This window comes from Trichoderma aggressivum (assembly GCF_033847375.1).
Source record: "Trichoderma aggressivum f. europaeum strain CBS 100526 chromosome Unknown scaffold_020, whole genome shotgun sequence".
In the NCBI taxonomy this organism is placed as follows: domain Eukaryota; kingdom Fungi; phylum Ascomycota; class Sordariomycetes; order Hypocreales; family Hypocreaceae; genus Trichoderma; species Trichoderma aggressivum.
In genome coordinates, this window is record NW_026946386.1 from 1 (window position 1) to 15,455 (window position 15,455).

General features: G+C 26.9%; 1 protein-coding gene across 1 annotated transcript; it reads left to right on the forward strand.

Moving 5' to 3' along the window:
* Positions 1–2,455: 2,455 nt before the first annotated feature.
* On the forward strand, positions 2,456–4,117 carry Triagg1_5545 (CAZyme family AA7; the record flags this gene model as incomplete). Its single annotated transcript, XM_062900071.1, has 1 exon — positions 2,456–4,117. The coding sequence occupies one exon, from the start codon at positions 2,456–2,458 to the stop codon at positions 4,115–4,117; it is 1,662 nt and encodes a 553-aa protein (XP_062755345.1).
* Between the last annotated feature and the right edge of the window lie 11,338 nt (positions 4,118–15,455).

The window sequence follows — 15,455 nt, forward strand, 5'->3', positions numbered from 1 at the left end:
GAAGAGTTTTAGTTAGTAGTTTAGTTAGTTTTTTTTTTTTATATGACCCGAACCCTAACGTCAGAGACGAGTTTACAGCCTATAATAACTGCTAGGATAAGGGTTATAGGCTATACTTAGGTTTAGCTAACAAGTTCTACTTAAGTTTAAATCTAGCTAATTATAGTAGTTGTTTTAGTTTATAGTTATTCTAGTTTAAATAGTTTATACACACCTGTTATTTACTAGTGTTTCTAAGGTTATTAAACTTAAATAACTGATGGATTAATAAGTAGGTTTATTCCTTAGGAATCCCTTTTATACTAACACTATAGGAGCTTAGCTTATTACAGTTAGCTTATAATAATAAGCTTATTTTTTTAATTTATAAATAAAAAAATATAATTATTTTTTTAATTTATAAACTAAGTTTATTATTAATAGTAAGTTATTATATAAGTAATTTTTAATTTATAAATTAAAAGCCTATATAATATAATTAAAAAAGGTTTTAAGTCTTAGCTTTAAGTTATAAACTTTTTCTTTACTTATAAAGTAAAATTACTAAGGGTTATAAGCTATACTTAAGTTTAGCTAATTAATTACAGTAGTTATTTTAGTCTATAGTTATTTTAGTTTAAATAGTCTATATATACCTATTATTTACTAATATTTCTAAGGTTATTAAACTTAAATAACTAATAAATTAATAAGTAGGAATAGGGTAATATAAGAGAGTAATAATTGTTTTCTCTTAGTAGTAGAGCTTGAATTTAGTAAAGTAGTAGCTTTCGTAGCTATCTTAGATAAGGAGCTGCTGGGTCCCCTTTGTATAAGATACCGTAGTAGTTGAGTTATTAAATCCATTTCAGGCTATAATCCTTTTATTATCTATAGTCATAAATGGCCCACCTGCCTAGTAAGGCAGCCTCTGTATATTACTCTACTAGATAGTAGTATAGCTAACTAAGATAATAAACAATAGGATAGCTTATTCATACGCGTGTACTCCTTATATAACTATTGCCCGCTCCCAATTTCCTATCTTGGCCATCTTAACGTAGCCCTGCCTCCAAAAGTAGTAATCACCACACCAGGTTATATCATACCCATCAAAAAGCCAGTCTCGTCAAAGCTATATATATCTTCATCAAGGATACTCTCCTTAGCGTTTATATTCCATACAATAACAAAGTATTTGCCAATTATGTGTGAACACTCGTATATAGCCCCCTTGTAGCTGTATCTACACATATCACTAGTACGAAGCCCTGACTAACGCCTGATAAAGTTGGATACCCAGTTATTATTGGCCCGTGACGCACCACATATGCCAAGCACTTGGTTGGCGATATCTTCCACGCCAGCTGGAAATAGAGGGAAAGATCGCGAGCCTTGTTCTAATATATATTATACAATGGCTGTTTCTTTTGACTCGGTTAGCTTATTGCTATTAAGCCGTTTATTAGAACGTAACGCAACACTAGCGCGTCTCCGGCGGAAGGTAATTCTAGTTATTTTTAAACAGTTTAGAGGGTCTTATGGATCATAGATTTAGAAAACTCTACATTATTATTGAATTGGATAGAATAGTATAATGTAAAAGGTAGTTTAGTTATGGAAAGTGTGGTGTGGGATAGGGAGGTGTGGCTAGCTTAAGGAGCCGCTTGCTTATGAACTATATTAAGCATTCTAAGTTTATTTATTATAGTTATTTTCATAATAACATTATCTAACTTATTTCAAGCATTTTTCTTCCACTAGCTATTACTCAACTACTTACTAGCACTGAGTCCGTGTATAATCTTCATGGGGGCTCTGCTAACATTTACTTACTACGTGAGAAAGGTTGCAAAATACAGTGCCCCTAAGTAACCCTAGCTAAAGAAACACGAAAAGGCTCCAATATACTCCATAATTATCATACTGAATACAAAGATTCAATGAAAAATAACCAATTACAACAGCAGTACTAGTGATCTCCAGGGCTAGCGCTTACTTAACGCTGCCCATGGCGCTGAGACCGAGTGGAAACACCCCTTTGTGAATAATGCGGTGTAGGTGAGAGACTTTACATAATTGCACCGAAGTGCAAACAGTAGTCGATATAAGTAGAGATTTCTTCTTTATCTCCTTCTTTTTTTGGATTATAATTCGTAAGCCTGTGCTACTCACGGAGTATACAAGTATGTTTCTAGAAACAGGGGTGTGGCACAGGGTCCGTAAATACATGTACTTAAGGACTACTTTGTCCTGTTGTCGGGAGGTTGAGATTCAACATCAGCACCATACATTTCTTTGTGTATTTACAATGCGTCTCGCAAAGCCACTTTTCACGGTAACTTTTATTCTTAATCCCGCCACTGCCAATGGCTTAATATTTAATTGCCAGCCAGGGCAGTCTTGCTGGCCCACCACCTCAGAGTTGCAAGCTTTCAATCAGAGCGTCTCTGGAGCTCTAAAAGTCACGGTTCCGATGGGAAGCGTCTGCTTCCCTAATTCGTCCAACTTTGACAGTGACGCCTGTGCTACCGTCCAGGCAAATTATATGAATGGCACTTTTCGCCAAACGTCTAGTGGAGCGCTGGAAAATACGGCGTGGGAAGCTTGTGGCACCGCAAATTGTTATCCTGGCGTCTTTGCACCACAGGGACAGACGTGCTCCCTAGGAAGACTCTCTGCGCTACAGGTCAATGTCCAAAACAGTCAAGATATTACGACTACGCTATCGTTTATTCGGAAATACGGTATTCGAATGGTGGTCAAGAATACTGGCCATGACTACCTTGGTCGAAGCAGCGCAGCAAACACCCTTGTCCTCAGCACGAATAAATTGAAGAATATGTCGTTTCAATCCTCTTTCACAGTCCGAAATTGTCCTGCTGCAGGCAACAAGCAGAATATTGCTATTATCGGGGCTGGTGTTAATGCAGAGGAAGCTATGGGCTTCTTTGACAAGCATAACATGATGGTTACCATTGGCGGCTGCGCTACGGTGGGCATTGCAGGGGGATTTGGCCAAGGCGCCGGCCATGGTCCCCTGGCACCCACTTACGGGCTGATGGTGGATCAGGCTGTTGAATTCGATGTTGTCACACCGGACGGAGTTTTCCGGACCATCAACGAGTGCAATGATCCTGACCTCTTCTGGGCAATGCGAGGCGGTGGCGGACAGTCATATGCTATTCTCGTCAACTACAAGTTCCAGGTGTATCCCAAGACGCAATGGGCTGCATGGCGCCTAGAGGCGACCGTCGATCATAGCGATCCTGACTTCACAAAGAGCACGGTTTTGACTGATGTTCTTACAGAGCTGTCTAATGAGCAAACTACCTGGTCAAAGAATGGCATCGCGGCCTATAATGTCGTTACAGGGACTGAGCTTCAACTGCTCGAAGTGCTTCCTGTTGGGCAGGACCCCCTGGGGACAATAAAACAACTCACATCCCGGTATAATTCCTTCTTGACTGGCCATGCGGGACTCAACATTACAACCAACTCCTACGTTTTGTACAGTAGTGAGAAGGACTTCTACGCCGGCCAAGAAGCTTATCTTGAGAAATTCGGTGGTGTTGGCGTTTCCGTCCTGACCCCGAGTCGCCTCATCACCAAGGATAATTTCGAAACCCCTGCCAAGGTGGATGCCCTTGTCAGCGGCATTTTGCAGGGTATGGAAACTGCCCGTCAGCAGCTGGGTGGCTCTCTGGGCAGTACGTTTGAGGTTCTCATCCTAGCGACTGGAGCAAGCAATACACCCGATACACAAAATGCAACCAGCGCCAATCCCGCATGGCGAAATACTTTCTGGCATCTCATCGGAGTGGCAGTCTGGCTGCCCGGCTCTCCCGACTCCACCAGGGACCAGGCTGCGGCAGCCGCTCGCGCTGCTATGGGAGAATTCAAGAAACCACTTGCGGTACAGGCCGCATACTTGAACGAAGCAGACCCGAACGAGGCTGACTGGCAAAATGTCTTCTTTGGTGCAAATTACGATAAGCTGCTTGCGATTAAGCAAAAATATGATCCTGACACGCTGCTGAATTGCAAGGCGTGCGTGGGCTACCTTGGAGACAAGGACCCTATGTATTCTTGCTATTCGGAAAACCCTGTTCCGTCAATGCCATACCCGTTTAATTAGTGAACTTTTATTATTTCTATTACTTGCGCGAGTATTTTCTCTTGGAAATATTAGTTTTGGAAAGTACCTAGTCAATAGAGAAATATAAAGGAAAATATCTAAGCAACTTTAAGATCAGCCAAATCCAATTGGTAGCTCTATTAACTACATATGGCTATCTAGTCCTTAGATTGTCCAATACATATTATTATAGAGTCTAATTCAACAAAAGGTTTTGAATCCTATCCTAATAAGTGAAATCACTTCGGTGAAAAAAGTACTAATAACAAAGAAAAAGAGCTTGTATCAGTGCAGTGAATTAATAGTACGAAGGTTGAATATAGACACTATACGAATTGATTACTTTGACTGACAATCTGCAACTAAGAACCAACCTCATACACACCAGCTAGAGTCGCCGCGACATGGCCGTACAACAACAACCTGTGAAGCCTGCCACTTACGCAAGATAAGATGTGATTCGGCTAGACCGGCCTGTTCCAAGTGTGTCAAGCGCGATATAATATGCGAGTACCCGGATACAGATCCCTTAGCAACGCAAGTAAAATCCAGATGTTCCTCCAAATCCAGGTGAAAACTTGGGCCACTTGCCCCGAAGCTTCCAAGTCCAAAGGCATTTAACTTTGAATATGCCTAGAAAGCCGACAGGTATACGCGATAACAGCAATCTGAATTTCTTATCATGTTTCACTATTCTCAGTGGCACGCCACTCTGATAGCATTCCTCCAGCTACGGTACTATCGAAACCAGGGGCGGTTAATAATCTCATTAATCAGATCGTAATCGATATTGGCCCATACTCCTTCTGTACTGCTGTTGTTATATATAGATTCTTTCGTAATCTGTAAGCCTAGTCTATATGCTTCATAGAAATCTCACCTGCGGATGTTTCTTACACTAATCACAGGTTGTTTCTAAAGGTAGCTGAATGAGGTCCACCCAATCACAGCCGTACAAGGCCAATATAGTAGCCACGTTAACGTTGAGCGTTCTATCGGCTTGGATTCCAACTGTAGCACTAAGCTTTTTGACACAGACAAGCTTTATATACAAGGATAATTAAGTCCTAATTAATCACATTATTAAGTAGAGTTATATTACTACAGATACATTGTGAGGGCTAAGAAGATCCAAATGATCTAAACTACAGTGTGTCTAATTCATAGCTCAACATACTATTCCATAGCCAGCTTGGCCTGAGAAATATTGTAACTTTTACTACTTTTGTATATAGTGGATCGATGAGTGCATAGTTAGGCAAAGCAATAGCTGGCAATCTAAGTACAACTACTTGCGGCCATAAGAGTATTGTAAACAATAAGATAAATGGACTAGGAAGAAATAGAGTATGTTTAAGCTAATGCTTTAGGCTTCCTCTATTTTGGCAAGGCTTACAAGGCGGTGTTAATAGAAAAGAGGTTGCTGATTTATATCCACTTTGTCTTTCCAAAACTCCTTAAGTTAAATAACAAATAGTGTATAATAATTCTTTTGTGTATATACCTAGAGCTGTAAAAGTAATTTCTTAAGGGCTTTGAATTCCTAAATGCTTTAACTGCTATGTCTTTGAGACTTACTTTATAAACCCCGAAACCTTCCTAGGTATTAATAGAAAAAGAACATAGTATACTTACTCAAAATTAGTTAGCTACTAGTAATAATATTACAAAACTACTGTGAAGAAAGATTAGCATAAAATTAATTTATGAGAAATTAGTTAACCTAACTAACAATTATAATTAAACTTTAATAATACTATAGCCTAGCGCAAGCTTCCCTCCTATATCTACAGGTACCCTACCTTTTAGGTACCTAACTACTAAAAACCCTTACTTTATTTAACTAGCTATTAAATAAAATAACCTTTTTATTTACTTTTACAGTTTTATTTAGGGACTTTAGAAAAATAGAAATATTTATAAACCCTTTAGATACCTAGAATAAATTAAATCCTATTACCCCTAGACTTATAATAGCCCTTTAGCCTTAGAAAAAAGCAACCCCCTTTAGCCTAAAGATAAAAAAGGTTATAATTTTTCCCTTTACCTCTAAAAAAAAAAGATATTTTAAAAAAGCCCTTAGTATAAATAGAATACCTTTACTTAACTTTAATAAAGTAAAATTAAGCGTAGTAGTAGTAGTAATTATAATATAAATAACTTTAAAAGGCCTTATTACCTTTATTTTTAATAATATAAAAGAAGTTACTAACTTAAGTAAAAAGGGAAAATCCCTTATTAAAAATAAAATTATAAATTAAATTAATAAAATTAATATATAATAATAGGCTAAATAAAATATAATATTAAATATAGTTATAGTTATTAACTTCTGCCTAGTATAATATATATTTTAACTTTCTTTAGTAGTAGTAAAATAAGTTTAATTTTACTTAAATACTATACTTAAAAACTTTATTACCTTTTATATTAACCTTAAGGGGAGGCTTAAAAACCTTAAAAAATTAAGTAGTAAAGAGAAAGCTGCTTAACTAACTAAAATAATATTAGCTAATATATCTTATATTAAGGGTAATAAACTAAAGGTTATTAAAAACCTTACTAAAGTAGAAGTATTTATAACTATTAGAAAAGTAGGCTAGAAAGGCTTTAGGGTTATGTAAGTATAAGTTATATTATATAAGAATACTTATAATAAAAAAATATAAAAAGGGCTTATAACCTTAAAAAACTTAGCTCTTAGTAGTAAAGGACTAGCTTATACTATTAATAAACTAGGAAATAAAACTAATAAACCTAAAGAAAAGCTTAATAACTATATTTTTATTTAAGTTTTACTAAACTATATATAAAGAAAGCTATTAGTTATTAAGGCTAAATAAAAACTAATTAAGATTTTAAAACTTATTAATAAAAATATTACTTACTTCTAAAAGGTTTAATTAAGCTTTACCCTTAGGGGTAAAAATTAAAATATATAAAATAAAATTATTATATTTTAAACTTAGGCGGAAAGTAATAACTTAAAAATTAAAGAAATATATACTTAAAAAGTTTTTTTTATATATAATATACTAAAAACTTATATAAACTTAAGTAAAACTTACTTTATAAATATACTAATCCCTAAAGAGGTATATATTAAGGCTAAGGCTAAAAACCCCTTAGTAATTTATTATAAAATTCTCTTTAGGGAATTTTTTAATATATACTATTACTTTATTTTTTTTAAAAAAAATATTAAACTAGGTTTTAGGCTATTTAACAGCTTCTTTTTAATAAAAACCTAAGTCTAGCCCCCTTAAGTTACTTAATACTTATAATATTTTAGATTTTATAACCCTTAGAATTATACTAAGACTAAAAAGTATTATAAATATAATAAGTTATTTTATAAATATAATAATATTATAGCTAATTACTTATCCCTACTTTAATATACTAATTATAATAACCTTTATATTATAAATTTCCTAAAGTATTTTACTAAACTAATTATTAAAAATAAAAAAAAAGTCTAAATTACTAAAACTTAATTTTAAGCTATTTAAAAATTAGGCTAATAAAAATATAATAAAGCTAATTTACCTAAGCCTAAATTAGCCCTTGCACTAGCCCCTAATACTAAAATAATACTTAACCTAGGGACTTAAATAGGCCCCTGTTTATAATTACTAATCTTTAGCTTAATACTACTTTTCCCCCCTTAAGCTCTAGCTTAAAAAGTTATTATTAAAGTTAACTTAAATAAGAAAAACCCTTATAAAAAAACCTTTTCCACTAGGTTAATAATTTATATAGCTAGCTTAAATAGTAAAAAAAAGGGTAAGGGTATTAAAGGGAATAAAAATATACTTAATACCCCCTTTAAAATTAATAAACCCCTTAATATAAGTTTATAAATAATAAACCCTATTATAGTTATTAAAAAAACACTAACTTTAAAATTTTCTAAGCTAATATTAAAAAGTCTAATCCCTATTAAAATATTACTTTATTATTAATATAAAAAAGTAGTTATAATATTATACTAATTTAAAAACCTTATATTTAATAAAATAAAGTATTAAATAAAAAGTAAATTAAAAATTATCCTAAATATTAAGTATATAACCCCTTAAATAATTAAAAAAATACTAAACCCTTAGTTTTTATATTTATTAAAATCTCCCTAAACCTCCTTAATAAATAACTCTCTTCCCTAGGCCTAAAGGATAATTATATATATTAAATAAAAGTATATAAATATATTATTATTAATATTTACTAAAGGGCTTTAGTAAACTTAGTTATAAAAACCCTTACTAAGTAAGGCCCTTCTCCCCCCTGCTTAATTATTATAAGTAATTTTAATACCTTATATTAACTCTAAGACTTAGGCAGGAGTATAAACCCTATAGGTAATAAGATTATAAAATAAGTAAAGAAATATAACCTTTTTCTAGCCTTAATAAATACTCTTACGTAATACTTAGGAAAATATATTAATTTAGTTTTTATAAATTACCTTATAGTAATAAAGGTTAAATACTTCCTTAATATAAGATTAAATTACTATATAATAATTATAAACCTACTTAAGCCCCTTAGGATAACCCTAAGGGTAAGGAAAAAATATATTTTATTAAAATACTAAAAAAACTTTAGCTAATTTATATACTCCTTTACTTAAACCTTTCCCTTAGTAAATCTAACCTTATTATTAAAAACTAACCTAAATAAATATACTAAAGCCTTATAAAACCTCTTTAAGTAAGTTATAAAAGCCACTGGGAAAATTAAGCATTAGAATAGTTATAGTATACTTTAGTAGTTAAAGAAGTATAAAGTAGCTTATAAAATATATAAAAAATTAGTAAATAACTCCCTTACTTAAAAAAAAATTTATAAAACCCTTAAAAATATTATTTACTATAATAAGTATACTTATTAAAATAAAATTATATTAAAAGCTAGTATTACTAAGAATATTTAATTAATAATTAAATAGTATAAAGTAATAAACTGCTTTTAACCTCCCTTTTTAATAAATAAAAATAAAAATATCTTAAACTTTATAAAAAAAGTAACTTTTCTTAAGGATAAGCTTCTTAAGTATAAAATAATAAAAAAGAATATTTTAAACTTATAAAAAAAGGATTTTTTTATTAATAAAAATATTTACTAAAACTAAATAGTATTAGAATTAGAAACTAAAAAAACTATAATTAAGTTAGGTAATACTATACCTAATATAAATAATATATTAATTACCCTCTTATAGCTTACTTAGCTTATTATTAATAAGTATATAATTAACCTCTTCTGTAAATACTTAATAGTAAAATACTACTTACTTTTTTTCTAAAGTATAAAAATTATTATTATTCCTAAACTTAGGAAGCTAAAGAAAGTATATATTATATATAAAGTATAATAAGCTAAGCTCCTATAGGGTTAGTATAAGAGGGATTCCTAAGGGATAAACCTTATACTAAGTTTATATTGGCGGATAAGCTAGGCTGGACTATAGGTAATTAATAAGGATAAAAAGGTTTATTTATATAACTAATAGATAATATTATTTAAGTATAATTAAGTATTATTTTATATTTACAACTAGCTATTTAAATTATTTTAAATAAGTATTATAAAATAAATATATAATATAAAGCTTACTTAAGCTTACTTAGTATAAAGTAAGCTAGTTTTTTAATTAAGAAGTATCTTACTTTAGCTTACCTATTATTACATAAGCTATATTATAATTAGTCCTTTAGTTTATTATAGTTCTATAATGCCTACCCTATAGGCCTACTATTATAATTATAAATATATTAGTTTATAATATAGTACTCCCCTCCCGTTAATCTTATTCTTAAGGCCTAAGCTATTACTTATATAAGCGTCGCAGCCCCCTTATTACTTTAGGTAAGTACTTTTCTTCCTTTAATCCCTATTATATTTAACTATATAGAAAAGCCTAAATTTAAGTTTATAAAGAAATATTATTCTTACATAGCTTTTATTTATTCTTTTAGGTTTAAGGTATTACCTTATTTTTATTATCTAAGTAAGTAACCTTATTTAGCTATAAAGGGTAGTAACTTATATATATATTATTACTATTTAGGTTATTTATATAATAGCTTTTTTATTCCTATATTTTCTTATAAGTATAGTTTCTACTTCCTTAGCTTTATTATACTAATATTCTTAATTAACTATATTATAGAGGAGCTTAAGTGCCTAAAGTATTAAAAGAAGCTTACTAAAAAGGCGTTAATTACTTAATAAAAATATTATAAAGAATTTCTAACTTAGTAAAAAGCTAAGTGTAATAAGGCCTTAGTTTATTTTATAAAATTATAAAAGCTTTATTATTTACTTTACGCCTATGGGGTAAAAATAGTAAATTATAAGTTAAATACTAAGGAAATAAAAAAGTTAGATTATTATAAAGAGGAGAAACGCTAAGTAGAACTAGCTTAAGTATAATATAAAAAGGCACAGCTTTTTTATAATATATAGTCTATAGGTAGGGTTAGCTAGTTTTTTTCTAATATTAATTTAGGGTTTTTAAATCTTAATTTTTTTACCTTAGTGGAAGGTAGTTTTTTATTATTTTCCTAGGTTTTATAAAGTATTCTAGCTCTTTTTGTATTTATTCTTATTATACTTATAGTTATTTATAAAGTTTATTTTAAAAGGTTTTTAAAGTAATACTAGTGTATTTAAAATTACCTTCTAATTCCCAGCTATCTATATCCCTATTATATTCTTTCTATTCCACTAAGTATTAAAGTTCTCTAGTTATTTTATTTATTTTTAGTAATATTATTTTATTAACCTTATATTTAAGTTTTTTACTTTAAATAATAATTTTATTTTTAATAAGTTCTCCTGTGTTTTTATTTATTAATACTTTTTCTAATAGTAAAATATAAAAAATTAAGTATATTAGTTTCCTTTATTTATTTAGTTATTCTAAAAGGTTTAGTTTATAATTAACTTTACTAATTTTCTTTAAAATCTTATAAAGCTTAACTTTTTTATAATTTAGCTTATTACTTAGCCTATTTATCTTAATATTAGCTTATTTTTCTCCTTAAGTATATTAAAGTAGGTAAATTATATCTTTTTTTTAAAGGGTTAGTTCTCTAAGCCTTTTTTTATTTATATACTTCTTTATATATTCTTATATAAGTTTAAGTTATATACGTAGTTCTTAGTATAGCTTTTTAAACTTATTTACTTTAAGTATAGCTTTTTATATATTTTCTCTTTCTTATAGTATTTTATATACCTATAGATAATATCCCTTATTAATATAAAATAGTAAGAGTTTTATTAATTTTAAAACTAAATTATTATAAGAGAATTCTATATTTAGTAAATACTTAACCTAGTTATTTTAGTTAAAGTTAATATAACTTTATAAATATACTTTAATAATTTAGTTAGTGTATTTTATTTATTTATTTATTTAAGAGTAGTAAGCAGTACTAGCTTTATAGTTTATACTTATTCTTATTATAACACTTTACTAGTATTTAAATATAAATATTAATCCTTTATTAGAAATAATTTCTATAGGTAGTTTATATTTTAAAGTTATATACTTTTATATAATATAGCCTAATTTTTCTACTATACTTTCTTCTTTATATAAGATAAAAATACCTTATTTTATTAACTTATTAATAATAATAAAAATACTATTATATACTATATTAGTTATAAGCTTTTTTAATAGTAGTAGTTTAATAATATAATTAAATAAAATAAAGCTCTAAGGGTACTCTAGTATTAGTAATAGTTATAGTTTATTATAAGGTTTTTGTTAGCTGGATTTTGTTTTTGTATATAAGATATATAATTAAATAATTCCTTTAATAACTTTCTTTATACTTATAAAAGTATAGTATTATTATACTTATTATAGTATTTTAGTAACTCCCTTATGTTTATATAGCGGATATTTATAAACTATTTTAGTTACTTTTTTTTATAGTAATTCTAATACCTAGATTTTTTTATTTTAGTATAAGATTCCTTTTATAAGGGTTATATCTTTAGGGAATTAATTTAGTATTTAATTACTAACTTTATTTTTAATTTTATTAAGGATAGGGTTTCTGTCTTTAATAGTAAAAAGGGTATTAATAGTTATTAATTTATAATACTTTTTAGCTATTTCTTAAAATATTAGCGAGGTAAGTTTTAGTATTAGTTTAAAATAGTTTTCTTTATAGTTAAGAGTATTTACGTAACTATTCTCTAATCTTTTGTAAAGTATAATTTTAAAATTATACTTAGCTATAAGCTTAAAATACTTTTTTTACTATATAAAGATATTTATTTTTTTTATAATAAGATTTATAAGATTTTTATAATTTAAATATATAATAATCTTATACTTATTACTTAATAAATATAATCTCTATTCCTTAAATACTTTAAAAATAGCTATAAGTTCTTAGTTATATATAAAGTATTATAATTCTAAACTATAGAGTTTTTTAAAAAAAAAGGCTACTAAATATAGTATTCCTTTATTATCTTATTAACTAAGAACTTCTTTAATTATATAATTTAAGGTATCTATTTTAATAATAATAGGCCTCTTAGGGTTATATATTTATAATATTAATATATTAGTAATAGCTTTTTAAAGCGCCTTAAAGGCTTCTAAGGCCTTCCTTATATATTTAATTAGTTAATTTTTCTTTTTATTATTTAAATCTTTTTTAGTAAGATCCGTAAGTAGTATAGTAATTTTATTATAGTTTTAAATAAATTATTAATAATAGTTAGCTAATCTAAGGAAACTTTATACTTCCTTAACTATTTTAGGAACCTTTTATTTTATAATAGCTACTACCTTAGTAAGGTCTATTTTAATTTATCCTAGGGAAATAATATATTTTAGGAAGTTAACTTCTTATATATAAAATTAATACTTTTTTAGTTTTACTAGTAAGTTTACTACTTATAAAGTTTTTAAAACTTAATATATATATTATTTATACTTTTCTAAAGTATTAAAGTAAATTAATATATTATCTAAGTATATAATAATAAACTTATTAATATATCCCTTAAGGACCTTATTAATTATTCTTTAGAATATAGCTAGTATATTAGTAAGTCTAAAAAGTATAACTAAATATTTAAATAGTTTATAGTATATTTTAAACACTATTTTCTATTTATCTCCTTCCTTAATTTAAATAAGGTTATAGGCTTCTTTTAGGTTAAGAGCTATAAACTATTTTATAATAGCTAACTTATTTTTAATCTTAGAAATTAGTAATAGTAGTATTTAATTTTTAATAATAATTTTATTAAGTTATTAATAGTTAATAATTAATTATAACTTCCTATTTTTCTTTAGTATAAATATTATAAAGTATTTTATTAATAAGTTAAAAACTTAAATATATTCTTTTTTTAACTATTTATTTAACTATTTCCTTAGAGTCTTAAGCTTTTTTTTATTAAGGTTATAAATTTTATAAGTCTTAGGTTATTTTTTATTTACTAACTTAATAAAGTGATCCTACTGTAAGTATAGTAGTAACCTAGTGTTTAATATTACCTTATATAGTTTCTTATACTTCCTATACTAGTAAGGTATTTTAGTAAAAGTATTTTTAAATTTTCCTAATTTCTCTTTTTCTTATACCTTATTTAGTATATTATTAAGTATTACTAGCTTATCCTTAAATTATATTATAATTTTATTAATATAAATATATTCTACTTTCTTATATTATTTATTATATTATAATAGTACTGGTAATTTATTTTCCTTAAACTTAACTATTTTTATTTTTTTTATAATTAACGCAAAGGGTTTTAGTTTTTCTAGCAGTATAGCTTTACCCTTTTACTTTCTTTAATATAGTTAATATTTAAGTATATCCTTAATATCCTAATAAACCTTATTAGTTTTTTATTAAATAATAAGGTTATTATTAAGTAACTAAGGGTAGCCTATAAAGATATTATCCTTTAGTATATTTAGAATACTAAATTAAATATAATAAGTATTTTTATTAATAATTAGTAAAAAATAATTAATCTTATATATAATAAATCCTTTTTCTAGCTTTTCTCCTATAATACTTATAACTTATAATACTTATTCCTTTCTTTAAATAAGGATTTATAATTTCTTAATTAGTTAAAGTAAGATTAAGTTATAATTTAATTTACTATTAATATAAGTAATAATAGTGTAATTTCTAAGTTATATATTAATTCTAAGTTTTTTTATTTTAATTATCTTAATTATATTAACTTATATTTTTTCTAAAGTATAGTCTTCCTTTATAATATTATATATAAGTATATTAGCGTAAATAATATTAAGGTTACTAATTCTTTATTATTATACTTATTATTATTAAAGCTTTTAGCACTATTAGTATTTATTAATATTAATCTCGTTAATATAATACTTATAAAAGTATATAATATCCTTTTAGTAAGTATAGCCCTTAGCGTAGGTTTTAAAGTTAAATTTATTATAGTATAATTAGTAATAGAGTTATTAATAATCCTCTTTTATTAGTTAATACTTTTTATAATCTTTATTATAGTATTATAAAAAGTTAAACTTAGGATATCCCTTCCTTTAATTATACTATTCCTTAACTTTATAATTAAGGTAATTATAGTATTATTAATTAGTGTATTTTTCTAAGTTTAATTTTATATAATTATTATTATATAAGTTATTTTATTAGATCTAGAAGTATTAATTATAAAGCTTAGTTTTTTAATATTTAGCGTATAGTAATTTATTATATTATTCTATAATTAATTATTTATAGTTTTTTATAAACGGGGTATTATATATAAGTTATATTTCTTCTTATTTAAGGAACTAGTTTTTAGTTATAATAGGGTAATAGGGGTTTACGTTAGTATATTCTACTAGCCTATTATTACTTAGCGCTTATTATTAAGTAATTCTATACTGCTTAAGTATTTATTAAAATTTACTTAAGTCTTACTCTTAAGTTCCTTTTAATTTATAGTTAAAGGGTTTTTATCCACAGGGGTAATTAAGTCCCTAAGGTTTTTATAATTTATAATTTACACATAATTCTAAAATATTAAGGTTAATATAACCTTTTTTTTATTTAAACTCTTCTTTTTATTTATAAATAAAGGCGTTTACTTATTCTTTTTCTTCCCTTATAAGTAAAACGTTAAGGGCTTAGTTAATTACTTATTAATTAACTTCCTTAGAAGTTATAGTGTTAATTATAATATATTTTAGCTACTTTTTCTTAAGTATTTTTAAAAATTATTTTAATTTTTTTTTCTTACTTTTATATATAAAATATTAATTATTATAGTAAGCAGTTTAACTAAGTAGGTTATA